Here is a 19,333-nt window from a genome sequence, read left to right as displayed (position 1 = left end):
AAGACGCTTCCTTACACAGCCACCGCTGCGGGAGCCGGGGTTGGCCGCCCCCGCGGGCAGGGTGCGCGGACTCTCGCGGGGACCCGCGGCCGCGGGGGCGCAGAGCGGGCGGCTGCGAGGGGCGGCGGCGGCAGCGCCCGCGAGGCCGAGGGGGGGTCGGCGCGGGGCACACGGCGCCCGGAGCCCCGGTGCGCAGCGCAGCTCGGCAGCGGGACGCGGCGCCCCGAGCCCCGGCAGCGCCCGCCCTCGCTCCCGCGTCTTCCGCCAGCGCGCCAGCGCCCGCTCCGCCTGTGACTTCAGTTCAGCTCCACCCCCGCGTGTGGCGGCGGCTCGCTCCGTCCGGACCCGCGCTCGGCACAAGCCCAGCCCGGGCGAGCGGCCGCCACCTGCCCGGCGCCGCCTCCCGCCCCACCGCGGCCCAACTTGGATGGAGTTGGGGTCCTGAGCGCCTGCTCCCCAGCAGCCCGCCAGCGGAGAGCCCCGCGCCGCCACCTTCGCTCTGGGATCCCATCTCGGGTCCTCTCCGCTCCCGCCATGGGAAAAGTTGGCGCCGGCCGCGGCTTCCCGGCCGGGCTGAGCGCGCTCCTCGCCGGCGCGGGGCTCTTGGTTCTCTGCGCCCCCGGCGCCTGCAGCAGCGGCTCTTGCTGCCCCCCGCCGCACCCCAGCTCGACCTCACGCCGGGCACCGACCTCTGGGGGCTTTTCTCGTCAGGGGCTGCCGGGCAGGGCTCCTGCCACGCCCCTGCCCCTCCTAGTGCGTCCCCTGTTCACAGTGGTCCCCGGGGACCGAGTGCTGTCCCTGGAGCGGGCCCGGGGCACTGGGGCGTCCGTGGCGGTTGTAGCACGCTCTGGCCGGAGGAGACGGAGCGAAGGGGATCAGGAGAAAGCCGAACAGAAAGAGGGCGCGAGTAGGAACCCCCGGGGAGTGCTAAGGGACGGAGGGCAGCAGGAGCCTGGGACTCGGGAGCGGGACCCGGACAAAGCCACCCGCTTCCGGATGGAGGAGCTGAGACTGACCAGCACCACGTTTGCGCTGACAGGCGACTCAGCACACAACCAAGCCATGGTCCACTGGTCCGGCCACAACAGCAGCGTGAGTAGAAAGGGACCGAGGGCAAAGGGATGGGAGATGGAAAGGGTTAAAGTTGGCTGTGTGATCTGACAGAGAATTTGGGGAAATGGGGTTTCTGGACTTGGACTTGGACTTGGGAGGTGCTGCAAACTGAAGTCTTCACTGCCCACTTCCCTCAGGAGTTAATATTTCCTACTAGGGGACCAACCTCCCCTCTTTTCCCCTACCAACACCATCAGAGTCCTCTCCAAATGCCAAAGCTTCAGACTGAGCAGGCAAATCCCTATTCCCTGTTGCTTTGGTGACATTGGTGTGTGGAACTGAAGACCCGACAAACAGGGGTGGGTGAAAGTATGAATGCAGAGATGAAAGGGTTAAATTTCCAGGCAGGCTGACATTCCCTCAAGTGACTTTCCCTTTACTGGCTAGACCTATGGACTGGCTCGAGTATGATCAAGAAGACATGTATGTAGTCCTTTTATTTTATTTTATTTTTATGCAGAGCTCCTAACCCCTTCTTCCCCAGGAGGGAGGAGACTGCGGTGGAGGATAAGGTGTTCTTTAGTTCATTCCCTGTTTTAAGGGACCAAATGGATGCGAGTTTTAGGGCAGGAACTCTCCAGCATCTTCTAACAGCACTAACGAGTGTGTTTTGAGAGCTGGGGCTTTCCAGCCCGTGAATGAGCGGTTGTTCTCTGGCATGATCAGTTTTAGGAAGATTAGATATATCCCAGTGACAACAACTCCCTGTTCTCCCTCATTGCCTGACCTCCTCTAGTGAAGAGCACAAATAAAGACTTAACATTCCCTTTATGAAGGCAGGGAAGAGATTGCTTGATTCCAGGAGGCTGGATTCTAGGGGACTTAGGATGCAAGTCTGTGAGCTTTGGTCATATCAGGGAGGGTTTTAGAGATTTGAATCTGAGGGAGCTGTATTGAACCTAGAAACTTCAATGAGCTGAAATAGTAAAGAACTAGCTTTGATGATAATAGCTGAAGATGGTTTAAAAGTGTGGAAACTTCTCTAGCTAGCAGACAAGAAGAACCTAAAAACCAAGGATGGGTAAAATGGGGGAGGGGGGAATGCAAGTTACAGCTTTAATCAGGTAATTGAAATTGAAATATTTGTAATATGCACAGTCTATGCAGTCTGGTGCCTTTCAAACTGTTTTTGTTGTGATGTAATTGCCAGAAACCTTCCCAGAGAAGTACCACTCTAGTAAGTCGTGCTCACTGTCAGCTTTTTAATGAAAGCTGTGAACATTTTAAAATAATAGTCTGTCATTATGAATTCCTTGGGTACATAGATATAAATTGTATTAAGGCAAAGCATGGTAGATAATATTTTGTACTGATGTCTCCATCCTGAGAGTACTGGCAGGATTTTCCCTACAATTGAGCTTTCATGACAGAGGCTGTGGTTTTACGTTTCTTAGGAGTGGTTTAATCAAATAATTGAAGCCGAAATTCTTTCCATTCAAGTTCTGGAGACCCTTGTCCTCATTTCCTACCTTAACTGTTATATCTATCATATCATAGCCACTAAAATTAATCCTCTAATTTGAACTTGAATCTCCTTAAACTGATTGAATAACTTTCACACTGCTCTAAGTGATTAACTCAAAGCTTCTGGCTTTAAGGGAAAATTTTAAACACATCGAACATGGTAGATCTTATTTTATTGAGAAGTAAAAGACTTTGGACTCAAAATATTTCTGGGTTTTAATGTAATTCAAGCTGTAAAATATCACTCACCCATTAGACCTCTTGTTTTAGTTCATCTCTTGAAAGATCTTGGAAAGAAACAGAAAAAGAGAGTACATCTTTGGCAAATTTTAATTTCCATTTAAGAAGTGGTGCCAAGCACTTGTAGCCTTTTAAAAAATAAAATAAAATAAATGGTGCTTATAAGTCCAGTAGGGCTTAATAGGGTCGGGGCTTAGGACATGCAAGTAGCTCTGAGATAATGCAGGAAATAATCAAAGTTGTGAGTGTTAAAGTTATGATTACTCAAATTATGTTAACTAATGAGATGAGATTTCTGCTCTCTGAAGTCTATTATTCCAAAAAGACCCCTCCTCCCCTTTTCTGTCCTGTTCATTGCTTTGAATAGTTTGTTTAATGTGTAGATACAGATAGTAGAGGAAGAGAAATAGTCATTATCCAGATCCTCCCAAACAAAGCCAGTCTTACTTATCTGGACCAGACTCAGGACAAAGTTTAAAATGTTTTTAAAGGGAAGGAAGGCAGAAAGAAACTTTTTTTGGCAGTTATGTGCAATGGGAAAGCAGAGTAGAGACCTGAATTCTAGTTCTGCTTGTGTGAGATTTGACCGAGTCATGTTGATTGCTCCCTGAAATGTGGATTTCCTCCTCGCTAAAGTAGGGGCAATGCCTGTCATATTAATTACAGAGAATTACAGGCCAGGATATACATAAGAGGGAAGTGTGACTGTAAAGTCCTGTATACCTATTTGCAACTCTCATACCTATTTGCATCTCCTCACCTTCCCCCAGAGTGGGAAATGCACTAACCTAAACCTGAGGACAGGATCGAGGGCTCTCTTATTTTCACATCAAGATGCCCTCCCCTACAAATCTGCCCTCCAACCCATTCAGGGCCCCAGGCAACACACATCTTCTGAACCTGTCTCACCTTTAGCTGAAAGCCTTTGCTAAGAGCCTCCTCTGATTACAATAACACCTGCATTCAAGGTGCAAATATATGATAATTATAGGCTGCCTGTCAAACTGATGAGGACTTCTGGATGGTTCACTCAGCTCTTTTCCTGCTCTTTCCTGCCCCCTCAACTGTTGGACTGGTACGGCTGTATAAAGACATGACTGTTTTGCCTCATCTGTGGGTGTGAAATGATTCCTGTATGCTGCAGTCTCGCTTGATGGAAACTGTTGCTAGAGTTGGTAGAATACCTGGGGGGATCTTCTGGCATGAAAGGTGCTGGGTATGAATCATTTGTCATGAGCTTGGTGTCATAAGCAAGAACATATTGTTCCTACCCTACTCATCCCAGGCATGCTGTGCCCTGATCTAAATTTATGTAGTAATCCTCAGAGTGTTAAAATATATATTTGCCTTTATATGTATGCATAATGGTATGTCTATTTATTCGTTATTTCCAAGGAATTTCAAAGTGCTGCACTCATCAATCCTTATAAAATCCTTGGTTGATATTAGGTAGGTGACAAGTGTTAATATCTCATTTTCATATTTTTATGCTAAAGTTAATTTGAATATTTCAATTCACCACTCTGCCCTTTTCTCACTGGCAATAGTGTTATAAGATTTATTAACAGAGGCTTTACTTGATTTATATTTTGCCATCGTGATATCTTTAATGTCGCATTTATGACAGAGCATGAGGGTCTGGTTGATTTCCATGTACCTCTTTGCCTTTAGTTGTTCTGGGACTTGGCGTTTATTCTCCAATCTTAGTGAATAAATTGCATCTCAGCCTGGGCCAAGTATTCAGGGAGATGCCTTACATTCACTCAATTTTCACAAAAATGTTGTGAGTAGGTATGATAATTGCCATCACATAGAGGAGGAAACTGAGGCTCTGGAAGGCTAAATGAATTGCCAAATAGATACAGGAGGTCAGTGGAAAAGCAGAGACTGGCACCCAGAATGATCTGACTCCAAAATATGGCTAGTCCTGTGGACCTTAAAGTAGGAGAGAAAAACTCAGACCTTTTGGAATCTGCATTTTAAATAATCCTATCTTGAGTTGATTTGTGATGATGGTGAAGGGGGGCATACTCTTAGCTGGAAGCTCCATCTCCTTGTAGAAAGCAAAAACTTCAACATGTGCCTGTCACATTGCACCCTTTACCTTAAGTAGTGATTTGGTTGTTCTCTTATCCACCCACCTCTTCATCTTTAGTGAGATGTGGAATCTGCACCTGGTGATTCAGTGAGCAAAAGGTAACCTGCGATCATTCAGCTTTCAGCTCTGTTGTTCTTCAGGAATAGATTCCCCTTCTAACTTAACAGCAAATCTGATCTTATAGAGAGGTTGGCAATGGAACCTTGATTTGGCTATACATTTTGATACAGTTTTTTTTTTAACCTGACCTTCTTTCTTTTAAGTAAAATGATAACAGATTTTAGCTTTCTCTATCAAGCCCACATAATTCCTACTTTGATTAGTATTTTATGTTATAAATGTGTGCTAACGTGATGTGGCATGGAAGGCAGTGGGTTTGGAAGCAAACAGATTTGAGTCTGAATCGTAGCTGTCCTGCTTACCAGCACAGTGCCTTGAACAAGACACTTAAGTTCTTTGAGCCTCAGTTTCCTCATGTAACACAAGGGGATGGTATATCTTTTGTAGGTTTATTTTTTCCCTGAAGATTTGACACCATGTATACAAAGTGCCTTGTTTATAGTAAGTGCTTAATAAATGTTACTTTTTTTTTTATTAGGTGAAAAAAGTGTTCACTGGGAATTAAGGATCCTGGGTTATAGTCCTTGCTGTATACCAAAAAAATAGGTATATAGTCATAGAATGCTGACATTTTGTGGCCTCAATTTCATCCTCTGCAAAATTACACTAATATACTAGAGCACTACTGAGATCCCTAACAGGGTGAAATTAATTTAATACTTTGTTCAACCTATAGATATTGTGCATCTACTACATTTAAGTAAAGTGTACTGGAAGTGTTAGGGATGGAGAAATGACAGAGTGACCTATACCCTTAACCTATAAGTGAGCAAACCTTTTATTTCAGAAGAGTCTTCCTTTTCCCACAGTTCATGCATATCTATTTCTGGGAAATCAAGAAATTTGAGATCTAAGCAGGCATTCATTCCTATCTCGGCACATGGATTTGCAGCAAAACAAAGTTTATTAAGTTTACTATATCACATCTTCATGTTAAGGAACTTGCTGTCTTTGGACCAAAAAATAAAATAAAATAAAACAAAAGCCTAATGTGAAACTGGAAAGTAAACCTTTTAAAGATATTTAATGGGATTTTCTAGAGTAAATTGATATGAATGTTGACTCTGGGAACTACATCCACATCCTTTTAAAGAGGGACTCCAGAAACTCATAGGCTAGGGTACAAAAGCAGATGGAATACTCTAACTTACTTATGAAAGTCATAATTGTTCACATTTAAGGAGCGATTGCAATGTGTCAGCATTATGCTAAAAACTTAACCCAAACTGTCATATTTACTTTGAGTTACACAAATATTGATTGAGCTCCTAATGTTTGTCAGGTATTGGTATAGGGAAAATTGTGGAGTAGTACACAAAGATGAAAATGAATTATCCCTGTCCTCAAAGAGCTTTCAGTCTTGTACCCAATAATCCTCTTAAAAAACAGGAAAAGATGCAGGTCCTGGAAGTGCATAACATGTTATAGGAGCTCAGAGGAGGGTTGGGCATCTTCTGGCTGGTGTGGTCTTTAAGCTGTATTATTACAGAGTGGGTGCTTCAGTTGAACCTCGAAATGTACAAAAAAGTGTAAGTAACAGGTGGAAATTATTACAAGGAGATTTTGAGCTAAATAGATGGAATAAATAAAGGTTAAGAGAAGAGATGTAAACATCTCTATCTATATCCAGGAATTTAACCTACCTTAAAAACTATGTTTAACTAAGGCTTTAATCTTAGACACAGTTGTGAAAATATGATTTAAGAAAAAAAATATACACAAGCAGTCTTATAGTAAATATGGGTATATTGTAAGCCCAATAAGAATATAAAAACCTGTATGTTCACTGAGCGACATAACTGCCCTTATTTGTACATTAAATCGCAGCTGGAGTCATCATTGTTTCATTTTTACCTTGACATTTGCCACACACCGTTTTTACAAAAGGACTTTCTTTCATTTAAGTTCTTGGGAAAAAACAAGAACTTCAGGCTGCCTGGAGAATAAGTTAATTTGGCTCCCTGCCAGCTTATGTTAAGGCACTGAAATGTACGTAAAATGTTTGCCCTGTCTTTGTGTGTGTCTCAATTACTGTCCTGTATCTCCACCTAGAAAGTGTGGCGAATGCACCTGTGTCTCCCGGAGGGGAAACTGGCCAAACAGTATCTCTGCAGTGGCTGAAAGGGATGACAGAGAAGACATGTGCTCAGTGTGAGGTGGGGCCAAGCTCCATGGATGTTTAATGGTTGCTCTTGAGGAGCTTAAGTCTGTTCAGATCATATGGATGGAATAGGCAAAGAGTTGGCAAGAAACAAAGGTGGAATCTTACTGTGCAAGGTTTATAATGAAAGAACAGAGCCTATTCTACAATGTAAGTAGGAAAAAAAAAAGAAAAGGACGCTAATGCTCTGTAAAAGATCCTACATGAAATTTTACATGCATATGAAAGATATTGTGTCTATTTCCATAGCACTCCTGAATGTTTTTATACCACTTTATATCAGTTATAGTCCATTTTTCTCTTTCCAAAATGCTTCCATTTTCAAAGATTGAAACATTACTTCTATTACTTAAGTTTTATTCTCACCCCAACCCTAAAAGATAGGAAAGACAGGTATCTGCATTGCTCAGATAAGGAAACCAAGGTGTTGCTATTAAGCAGGTCCTGAGTTGGTGGAAGAAGAAGGTCAAAAACATTTAGTCCCACTGTAGGGCTGATTCTTTGTAGGACTGACACAGCAAGAGTTAGAATCCAACTGCATCCTAACCTCATGGTTTATCTGAAGCTTATGCACCTGTGTCCATAAGTTTTTCTATTATGGGAAGAAGTGTGGATATTGGCTGTGGAGCTCCTGAGTTCTAGGTTCAGCTATTTAAGTTATTTGTCTTGGACTTCAGAGCAAGTAGCCTCATCAGAAGTCATGCTCTTGGCATTATTTAAACCTTTAAAAAGTGACATTAAAGGTTGATGATGGGACTTTTTGGAAGTGAGATTCCCAGTAATAACCTATCTACCATATGTGTTTCCACAGCTAATGATCTTCAGAGATGAGATTACTTATGTCTGGGTTTATTGCAGTATGGAGCCACGGGAGAAAAGGGGTATAGCCACCTCTTCCTCCCTTTAATTGCCTTATGCAGATGAAATCTAGTTAAAAATAATATTCAAGGCAGTCTCACTACCTCGTCCTGTCTAAGAAACCAAGAGTGTCAACATTCTGGAGCAGCAGTAGTCAAACTGAAGGAGTGACTCTTGATGCTAATGGATATTACTCATTTAAGGATTATAATTGAGTCACCAGCTATCATTTTTTCGCTTCTTACTTTCAGGGGTGGGGGTAGGAGAAGGGAGCAAAGGAGATTTTGCCAAATATCAGGCACAGTTATCTCTATTCAGATAAGACATATTGATTATAACAGAAGTTTCTCTTAACAACAACATAAATAATCACCAATTTAGTGAACAGCTTCCCTGGAAGTATATTCCGGAGCATCAGCACATTATTTCACTTCATCCTCACACCGTCTTTGCAAACTGGGTATCATTATCCTCATTCTTTTTTTTTTTTTTTTTTATTTCATCTTATTGTTACGGGGGATACAGAATTGCAGGTTACATACGTTGCCCATGTACCGCCTTTCTCCCCAAGTCAGAGCTCCAGGCATATCTGTTCCCCAGATAGTGCACGTTGCACCCATCATTCTAAAGCTATGGAAGTCAAGGCTTAAAGCACTTGCCCAAAGTTACCCAGCAGGAAAGGGACAGAGCTGGGATTTGATTTTTGCCCTTCTGGCTTCAAAACTGTTTCTACTGAATCATGGTGCCCCTTCATATGGGTTTATTTTTAAGTTTCTTTAAGAGAGAACTCCACAAGTCAGTGCAGAGTCAGTGCAGAGGGGCAGTAGGGGAACTCTTGGCATGAACAGCACATCTTGGGGCTTTCCCTTTCACCTCACCCGGTTGTCAGGTTACTGACCTAATACACTTTCCCTGTTGCTAAGATGCCCCATGACACGGCTTGATCAAAGCACTAACCTCTGCTCATTCCCATGAGTGGTTTGCCAGCAGTTGTTAATGTGCATCATCTTGTTATCCTGGAAGGATGTGTGGGATGTGCTGTCTGTTTCTCGCCGGCTGGCTAATGACCCTAGAGTGACAGTGTGGACAATGTATGCACTTTTTAAAGAAAGTGCTAATAAGAATCATGCTATCAGACAACCAACTAATCATGTTGTGCCCCGGAGCCAGTGGATTGATGCCTCTGATCGTCTTCCCCGAACAGGAGGAGCAGGGGCTGTTGAGACACAGAAGCATGGACCATCAGTCCTGCTGCAGGGCCTGTGCAGGCTCGGGTGGGGGTTGAAAGTGCAAGGTCTTTCCGTTATCTCAGCAATTCCCACCATACACTCTTGATTAGAATCATTAAAGGGAAAAAGGCTATGTGGGCTCATTTGACACCCTGATTTAGAAATCTGTCGACTGCAGCCCTGCTCGCCCTGGCTTGCATTTTGCTGAAATGATGGAGGAATTCTTCACTGAGCAGCGATGGGCTCTCTCATAAGTGCCCAAAGCAGTGTTTCTCAAAGTACTGTCCTCATGGGACCCACTTTTGAATGCCCCAGTGGGAAGCATGGACCAGGAATCTTGATATTTTACAAAATCCCAAGAAGATTCCTGAGAACACTCAAGCTTGAAAATCATTTCCTTAAGATTTGCACATGAGTTTTAGGGTCTGTGAACTTCTTCCATTGTCTGCACCATTTTGTGTTAATGTGTTTTATTTTATCCCGTGAAGAGCTGAAGCCCACAGCTTTCATCAGCTCCACAATGGAAACCATGACCCTCAACAGTGAAGACCTGGTGAAAGGCTCTGTAGAGCACATGGGACAGTACAGGGTACCCAGGTGATATTTCTGTCATTCAGTGTGTTCTAAAAAATTGTCTTTCTTGGCTATCCACACAACAATGGGTGACAAAAATGTGCCTGGTTTCAAATATAATGCTTCGTGATTGGTTTAATTTCCCATTCTACTATCTACTAGATATATGAATTTGGGAAATTAACTTTGTTACACTGTGCTGTAGTTTCCTTATCTGTAAAATGAGAATAATAATGGTATACTTTTTATATGGTTGCCTGGTGGTTGAAAGAGATAATGGATGTAAAAAATTTTAATGTACCATGTAGCATATAGTAAGTCATCAGTAAGAGTTGGCTGTTATTATTATTATTGTATCACTATTTTATTAATATTAATAATATTAATAGTGCTCATGTATGGACTACTAAAAGATATTTGTAGTATATGGCTTCTTTTTCTGCAGTTATGTTCTTTCCCTCCAGTTCTTTTCTTATAACGAGGGCTGGGACACTGTCCTGTCTTTTCAGCGTTCCTCTCAGCATCTCTAGCTATTTCCACATAATAATTGTTGACTAAATATTTGCTGTTTTATTTGCTATTTCTTCAAGGAAAACTGGCTTTTCATTTGGTACAAACAACCCATGACCTTGTACATTTGTGCGGAATTGTGAGGCCATTATAGCTTATACAAATATATAGATACTGAATTGGGAAGCCTCCCACAAAACACCAGAATAACATACTACAAAATAGTACAAACAGAGGCCCCATGAAGTCAGGGTTTTCTGTCTGTGTTGTTATATCATGTATTTCAAGTCCCTAGAAGTACACCCGGGCATAGTAGGGGTTTAATTATTTTTTCAAAAATTACATTTTTGTAAACAAACAAACAAACAAAAAAGGCCAGGAAAGATATGACTATAAATTTTTGCCTGTGATTATGATGAATTTTGGGATTATATGTGAGTTGTTTTTTTTTTTATTTGCCCATGTCTGTTGTTATTTCTCAATAAGCATGCACTGCTTGAGTTATCTTTTAAAGTTATTTGAAAAGTGAAAAACAATGAAGAAAGAGCAAATGAATTTGTGAACTTGGCCTCATTAAAACTGAATTCCAGGCAACTGAACTAGACAAAGAGCCCACATTCAAGTTGCCTGTTTTGCTTCCAATCAGTATTGTTGGGAAACAGTCTGATGCCCAGGCTTTTTACAAAACAGAAAGAAGGTCACTCTGTGTCTCCCTCCCGGGTGTGCAGCAGCATGTGCTACCAGGCCTTTTGTTTATCATTCTCTTTGTTGATTTCAGAGACAGTGATCTGAAGGTAACTTCACCAACCTGACTGGATGTCCCAGAAATTCTAGTGACCTCCATTCCCCCAATAAAGCAGCATATATTTCGGTTTAAATTTTAGTCTCTGTCTTGATCTTGGTGTCCATTTCTATGTCATACATGTGCATATATATGCACACATAATAGATTTGTGATTGCTTGTATATCTGTATACGTTCACAGCAACTTAAGCTCCAACGTACAATATTTAAGCCTCCACTCTTAAAAGTGAAATACTAGTCTTGTGAGGCCATGATAGGGATGCTTACTGATTGTGAAAGCTAAGTGGAGGGAGAGCTCCAGAACAAGGAGAGAGAGAGACAGAGACAGAGAAAGATACAGAGAGACAATGGATACAGAGATATGGAGAGAAAGGAAGAATAAGAAAGACAGGCAGAGAAAGAGGAAGAGAGACATGGGAGAAGGAGGGAGAGGAAAGGAAGGAGGGTGAGAGAACACAAGAGCATGACAGAGGCGCAGAGAGACAGAGAACAAGACAGACAGCACAGGCAGATTGAGAAGGTTGAGGAAAAAGAATAGAGGAAAGACAAAAAGAGACATAGAGAGACCATAGACAAAAGTCATATTGAGAGACAAATAAAGACAGAGTTGTGATGAAGGCATGTAGACACAGAGTGAGAGAGTCACAAAAAGAGAGTAAGAGATGAAAATATGAGAGGACAAGTGTCAGCAAGTGGGAAGAACTTGTAACATAATCAAGTCATAAAAAGTGCAGAGAACTGGGTCATAAGCAGACTCTATCCCTCCTAAAATGCAGTGCTTCTGTGGCCTGTTGCTTTGAGGGATTTTGTGCCCAGCCATGTCAGGTGGTTAGCAGAGGCAGCCATTCTTGCATGTGTGCTGGCTTTGGGAGCCATTCCTGTTGGTTGGCTGGGTGTGGAGTGGAAGAGGTGCATGGGGTGTCCATGCATTGTTAACAATCTCTTAAGAATTATATCTTTTGGGAAGTAGGACTGATGGTCTGGACTCTGGCTGATAGAAAGGCAACTTTTAACCTTTCCTTTTATACTCATCTGTGCTGTTTTAAATTTTTAACATGGGCATGCATTTCTTTAATAATAAAAATACTAAAACATGTTTTAAGTGGCTGTTGTGTCAGCATTGTGCTGAGCGCTGGGAATACAAAGATGAATAAGATCTGATCTTTACCCTTGAGGGTGCATATTCTGTTGGAAATAGATGGACCCATAAACAGATAAATTGCAATTTACTGTGATAAGTGCGTAATAGCTGTAATAGGGTTTTGTGCAAAGTGCTATGGGAGCAAAGATGAGTAGGGGACAACTAATTTTGCCTGAGAGTGGGAGACAAGGTTTTAAAGGGAAGTGACATTTAAGCTGGGTTTTTATACAAGATTAAGAATTTTGCAGACAGAATAGAAATGGGTAGAAGGAAAGGTCATTGTTGCCCGTTTTTAACTCTCTACATCTCGGGTCTTGGGCTCATCTTAGGTTAGCAGTCACCAAGCTGTGACTGGGAAGTCATTCTCTTTCTTCTTCATCTCAGTGTCCAGGATATTTGGGACCAAGGCTAACAGTGCTTTAAAGTATCAGATTAGACTCCACATCTTAGAATATCCTATTAAGTTCTTGGCCTCAAACTGGGCAAGGGAACCTGATTTTTCCAAAGAGATAAATTGTTCCAGTAAATCTTCACATGCACATAAACGTGGACATACACAACACAATTTTAAAGCATTGCCATCTCTTCTCTTCACAGTAAAAATTGATTAGTGAAACAGTGATGGGATTTCTTCTTGTTTTTTTGTAAGTTTCTGCTTTTAAAGAGTTAAAAGTGGATGTTTAGTCATTTTTTTAGACATGCTTCTCAAATCAATATTAGGGACGGGTACATTAGGATGAATGAGACGGTCACTACTTATGATTGAAGTGTGATTTTTAACGGCAGTTAAAACAATGCAATAGAATGTTCCACACCAGTGTTATCCATACTTAATTAGTTATGCCTTGCAAATAGGAGACAGCATACATAAATTAAATACATAGAAAAGTCCCAGAAAACAAATTTGGCTTTTAGTTGGTTGGTCCTTTTCCTCCTTCTTATCTGCCTTCTAGATAAAAGAAACAAAGAACAGAAAGGGGGAGGTGGTGAGGAAACGTATGGCCAGAGACAGAGGGGACATGTGCTGTTGGGACCGGCTCACCAGCCCATGAGTAGTTGAAGAGACACTTCCACGGCCTTGAGTTTTACCCTTCCTCTACCCATAATTCTCAGGCAGACTGCTGTGTGAAGTGATGTTACGAGGTCCAGATCTGGCTTTGGGTATTTTGACTTAGGAAGTTTTTCCTAGAATTTTCTACAACTGTAGTAGAGAATCAATTCAGGAATTTCATCTTTTTTAAGACAAAAATGACTTAGGAGTGAGCTTCTCAGCTGATACTAAATATTCCCTGAGATGTGTAAATGACTAGCCCCAAGGAGTGGTAATGAGCTCCCTTCCTGTCACCCCAAACTTGGTTTAATTTCCAAATGAGATTCTCCTTTATAATCATTTAATTTAGATTAAAATCATAGGGAAAGGAGAAGAGAAAATTGCATTTGCTTTAAAAGCTCACCAACTTTATCAGTACCCAAGTACCTCTTACTCAACCTAAGTGCGGGTCTTGAAAATACCTCTAACAAAGCAACATTTGCATGTCCCATGATAGGGACAGACATTAATATATTATTTTTTTCTTGCAAGTGGGATTTGAGGTGGTTTAGGCTGGGAGTTGTCAAATTACAGCCCATGGGTCATCTCTGTCCCACCACCTGGTTTTGTATGGCCCACAAATTAAGGATAGTGTTTTACATTTTTAAATGGCTCACAAAATCTAAAGAAGAATGATATTCTGTGCCATGTGAAAATCATTTGATATTCAGTTTTATTGGACTGCAGCCCTATTCGTTCATTTACATATTGTCTATGGCTGCTTTCCTTCTACGATAAAAAAGTGGAATAGTTGTGACAGAGACTGTATAACCCATGAGCCTGAAACATTTATTCTTTGACCCTTTACAGGAAACAGTTGCCAACCCTTGATTTGGGGGATTGGGGAGAATGTAAGCAGTGAGGCACAGTGAAGATGCCGTGGTTGCCATTTGCATGCTCACTTAAGAGTGGTCGTTTCACCCTTGGTTTTCTTGCCTCAAAGGCATCGATACTCCCACCCACTGCAAATTCCCAGTAACAGTGTGGACTCTGGTGCATTGGGTGCATTCTCTGTCCCCGTGCCTTGGCTTATGCTGCATCCTCAGCCTAGAAACTTGATCTGCCAGGTCTCTGCCTGCTTAAATCCTTTTCGTCCTTATCCTCATGTGGATATCACCTCCTATCTGAGGATTTCTCCAATACTTCCAAGGAGAAGAGATATCTGAATATTATGAGAAAAGATCTGCTCTTACATGCCAGGCCACTCTCTCTCTATCTCCTTCTAAGCGCTAAGCATCATCTAGTTTGTGTCCCAATTAATGGTGAATTCCTAGAGGGCAAGACTCCATTTCATTTATTTTTATATGCCGGTATATGGCACATAGGTAGGTGGTGTGTAATAAGAATATTTTTTTCAGAACACTAAAGCAGTATAGAGTCATTTTATTTACCTCTCTTGGTATGGAAGATAAATGGTCAGCATTGATATACCATAAAGAGGGGCTGCCTGGATATTTTTCACTGTCCTGATTCCTCAAGTATAAATGATCTGGATTGCCTTTTACAAACTGTTCTTTAAAAGTGGCCCAAAATTAGACAAAGAAGGAGAGGAAGGAGAGAGAGAGAGAGAGAGAGAGAGAGACATTCAAGAAGGAGATAGGGATGTGTTTTGATGAAGCCCAATGCTCCAGGTGCCAGGATGAGCTGATGGCTGGTAGGAGTATTGCCAAAGGCCTGAGAGAGAAAATAATTTCATGCTTCTCATTTAAGGAGCTGAATTGAGAACCAGCCCCCATGATACAAAGTCTCAGCAGGGCAAGAACATTTGAGAAATGACGAGGACATATTGCATTATGAGGAAGATAAAATTGCATTTGTGATAATGGACTGAACCGAGAGCACCATGACAAGAAGAAAAGAATTATGGGTTAAAACTACATTTTCTTTTAGGCACACTTACATGAAGGGGTAAAATGAGAGTTTTGGGATTTTTCAAATGAGTTTGGGCACGATAGAATGCCACTTAAAGATAGGTAAGGGCTGCTATTTATTGAGGGCTTGAGCAATACTTACTATAATAGTAACTAACACGTATTGGGTGTATACTGTATGCCAGGCACTATTTGAGCTAATACACATGTCAACAACAATAGGAAGTAGGTACTGTTATTATTCCCTAGAAATGAGTACTAGGAATTAAAGTATTCCCAGTACAATAGGAAGTAGTTGCAGTCATTATCCTCTAGAAATTCTGGGTAAGCTAGTTAGGCTAGAATGAGAGGTTAAGTAACCCACCCAGGGTCACATGGATAGCAGATATCTGATATCAGTGAGAGTTGGGAAATCGGGGTCTAAAAACCTCAGTTGGAACCTAGGCAGGTGAGGAGTCTAAAAAGCTTAGCTCTTACCCACTATTTAGAGCACTATGACACACTGTCTTCAAGTAGCCTCGAGTTGTTCCATATTTAACAATTATGAATTAAGTGCCCAATCCATGCTAGACATAGGCCAGGCCCTGGGGATTTATTCTAGGTCAAAACCAGTAATAGCCCTGACCCTCCATGAGCTTAAAGCGTGGTGGCCTGTCCACTGACTCTCTATAGAGTTTGAGAGGTTATGATCTGGGACTCCTTTGGGAAGTAGGCTTTTCAGAACCCAAAACCTTACTCATTTTTTAGGAGTTAATTGAAAAGAATTAGGGGACACATTTTTAAAAATGAGATGTATATTTTTAGGCAACAGGTGGAGTGCTGGTTGTCATGGTTAAAATAACGTAAAAATGCATTCACAGAAATCTATATCTAAGGAGGCATAACGCTTAGGGGTTCTCTTTACCATGGATATTGGTGAATTAGTATTTGTGTGTGTGGGTGTGTGTGAAGGACATTTATATAGACACACATGTCTCTGCTTCTGCCTCTACATCCACATCATCAGCTATACTTATACCTGTAAATGGATAATGTCTCTGCTTTGTCTTCAAATTTTGATGCAAATTCTATTATATAAGGATATAATACAACTGTAGGGCTGCTTTCCTGTGAAAACCAGAATGTTTCCCTAGTTGTATGATTAAACAAACAATTTATGTGTGCATGAAAAAATGGTAAAACTATTTAAAATCCAGTAATGGCCAAAGAAAGCACTGACTTAAAAATAGAGCTAAAATGACAGTTATTTAGCAAAGAATTCAAGGTCCTTCATTTTTGCAGTAGTTTCTTCTCTCACTTGAAAAATGCTTCTTTTTATTAAAAAAAAAGAGTCCTTTTTTCTCCCCCAAATCAGGGACCATTTTAGATTGCATATGGGCATCTTGCTTTATTTCACCCTAACAGCTAAGTTGCCTTAATTTGTTCAGAACAAATTTGAATTGTTTGACCTTGATTTATTATTAAAACTACCCTGTAACCAACTTGTTTGTGTTTTTAATGGACTTTCTTATTTTTAGATCTGCTTGAATTGTATTTATGCTAAATTGTTTTCAGAATCATGGGTTTATAATTAAGACCTATTCTCCTTTTTCGTTAAAACACTTGGTACAAGAGGGTAAATTTTCCTGCACAGTGATTCATAGTAGGACAGAGTTTCTTAAAATGCAGTATTTGGACTGCCATTCAGACAGAACACCAGGATAATAAATGGTTTTTACATCTTTGAGACAAGACCATTTCTGTAATCTGCCAGTCTGGGATGACTGGTGAAATGTTTTCTTCCCAGAAGTTTCTGGTCTGGCCTTTCTCCAAGCTCCTCATTTTCTTCTTTTTTTTTTTTTTTTTTTTTTTTTTTTTTTTTTTTTTTTTTTTTTTTTTTTTTTGAGACAGAGTCTCACTTTGTTGCCCAGGCTAGAGTGAGTGCCGTGGCGTCAGCCTAGCTCACAGCAACCTCAAACTCCTGAGCTCAAGGGATCCTCCTGTCTCAGCCTCCCGAGTAGTTGGGACTACAGGCATGCACCACCATGCCCGGCTAATTTTTTTGATATGTATATTTTTAGCTGTCCATATAATTTCTTTCTATTTTTAGTAGAGATGGGGTCTCGCTCTTGCTCAGGCTGGTCTCGAACTCCTGAGCTCAAACGATCCGCCCACCTCGGCCTCCCAGAGTGCTAGGATTACAGGCGTGAGCCACCGCGCCCGGCCCTCATTTTCTTCTTTTGGTGATTCAATTCAGCAATATTCAGCCTTCCCAGAATTCCTGGTAGTTCAACTGACTTATTCCATCAGGAAATGCCTAATATGTCTCCCTCAGATTTTCCTACCAACAATTCTACTTCATTCATTACTTGCCCCAGCTCATCACCACCTTCCACCCACACTGGTGTTTATCACATAGTTTCCTGATGAACATGAGCAGGGAAAGCTGAATGCTTTTACACCTCCCCCTTCATCCACTGAAAGATAGAGATTATTGCCACCTTGCTGAAAAGGGAGATGGATTAAATAGCACTGTGCATCCTGATGGCTTAATTCGTTAAAGGAGGTGCTGCAGAAAGCCTTGGCATATTGACATAACTATTCTTTTTTTTTTTTTTTTTCTTTTTAAAAGGTGGTAGGGATATTTGTCACACATATATCCTTATAATCCTGTAAAGAATGCAAGCAAGTGATTGAATGCAAAATGTCTCTCTGTCTCCGCTGTGATGCTGTCATTCCTCAAAATTGTGACTACTCCTATATAGGTTAGAAGATAGCTGTGCCGAAGGGGGAGAGGAATGTGAAGGAATTCAGCAGGTGGAGCTGTTCCCTATGAGACAGTGCTGAACCTGACTCCTTAGTTGGGGCTCGGCTGCTTGCTGCTGAGTGCCCACTAGGGCAAGGCCATGGGCTATTGTTTATTTGGCAGAGGCCAGCTAGCTGCAGGAACACACTCTGTCTTTGAACCCAGGCAATGTTCTACATGGGTATGCCTTGCATATGATGAGGAGGGGTAATTGTGTGTCTAGTTCTGTGGTTGACCATTCTGATACTCAGGGACATCATCTGTGGTCAGCAAAGACTTATAGGAAGGAGAGGTATTGGTTAAAAATACGAACTGCAGTGCCCCACAGATTTTTGATCTGTTTGCTAGCCCTGTACCTTTTGCTTTAGTATAGTTAACCCTACCAAGTGCTTAACTTTCTCGTAGGGCTGAGAATACAGAACTAGTCCTCTCTGATGGCTCACAGTCTAAGTGGAGAAATAAGTAGTTGAAACATAACTTAGTATGTGCAATATACAGGTGTTTACAGAGGAAAATCTAGCCAGATGGGGGGAGTAAGGTCATGGTATAAGCAAAGACTTTCAAGAAAAGGTCACATCGGATGTCTCTGGCAAATATAAAGGATAAATAGGATTTTCCAGATGAAGAAGTGAGAAAAACATGCTCCATGTGGAAGGATCAGCACATGCAGCTGCTCAGAGCATAAGAGGGTACAGCCCATGAAAGGAAGGGAGAGCACAGGTGGGACGTGGGGAGGGAGATGAGGCTGGAGAAGGAAACTGGCATCATGTCAGGAAGGGCCTTGCAAATTAGACTGAAGAGTGTGGACTTCATTCTGAAGGCATTAGGGAATGACATGATCAGCATTTCAGTTTGGAAGAAAAAAATATAGCAACAATAAATTGGATGGGCAAAATATTGGAAAAAGGGAGACCATTAGAAAGCTACTTGAAGAATTCATTCATCCATCAAGCCCATTTGCAAGGCACTGTGTGAGCAGCTGAATGCCTGCCATGGATACTGATGGCGCCATGTGATTGTTGTACATGCTCTCTCAAGATAACACTAGAGATATCACTGTTGGATGATCAATAGTGATATCTTTGTCTGTTATATGCTACTTCATTCTTTGCTTTTAGAAACATAACATACCTCAGCAATGCCAGAAGCTGGATACAGGGAGACACCTGGGTCTTGGCCTCAGTTCCTCTACAAATTTCCTGTGCACGTAACAATAGTCATTTTAGTTCTCTGTGCTTATTTCCTTCATTACAAAATGAAAATGCCAGACTGGACA

At 41.8% G+C, this 19,333-nt stretch overlaps 1 protein-coding gene across 4 annotated transcripts in view; it reads left to right on the top strand.

Moving 5' to 3' along the window:
* Positions 1-356: 356 nt before the first annotated feature.
* SORCS1 (sortilin related VPS10 domain containing receptor 1) overlaps positions 357-19,333 on the top strand; it is a 467,434-nt gene continuing 448,457 nt past the window's right edge. For 2 of the 4 annotated variants that reach the window (XM_069461105.1, XM_069461104.1), the window contains exon 1: positions 535-1,092. In XM_069461105.1, the coding sequence (XP_069317206.1) occupies positions 535-1,092 (558 nt within the window). Of the gene's footprint in view, positions 1,093-19,333 lie in introns of all 4 variants that reach the window. The other 2 variants (XM_069461103.1, XM_069461106.1) reach the window with 2 other exon arrangements.

The sequence above is a fragment of the Eulemur rufifrons genome, chromosome 28 (assembly GCF_041146395.1).
Source record: "Eulemur rufifrons isolate Redbay chromosome 28, OSU_ERuf_1, whole genome shotgun sequence".
NCBI classification, from domain to species: Eukaryota; Metazoa; Chordata; class Mammalia; order Primates; family Lemuridae; genus Eulemur; species Eulemur rufifrons.
The sequence above is the reverse complement of the archived record's forward strand: the minus strand, read 5'-3'. Positions and strand labels throughout refer to the sequence as shown.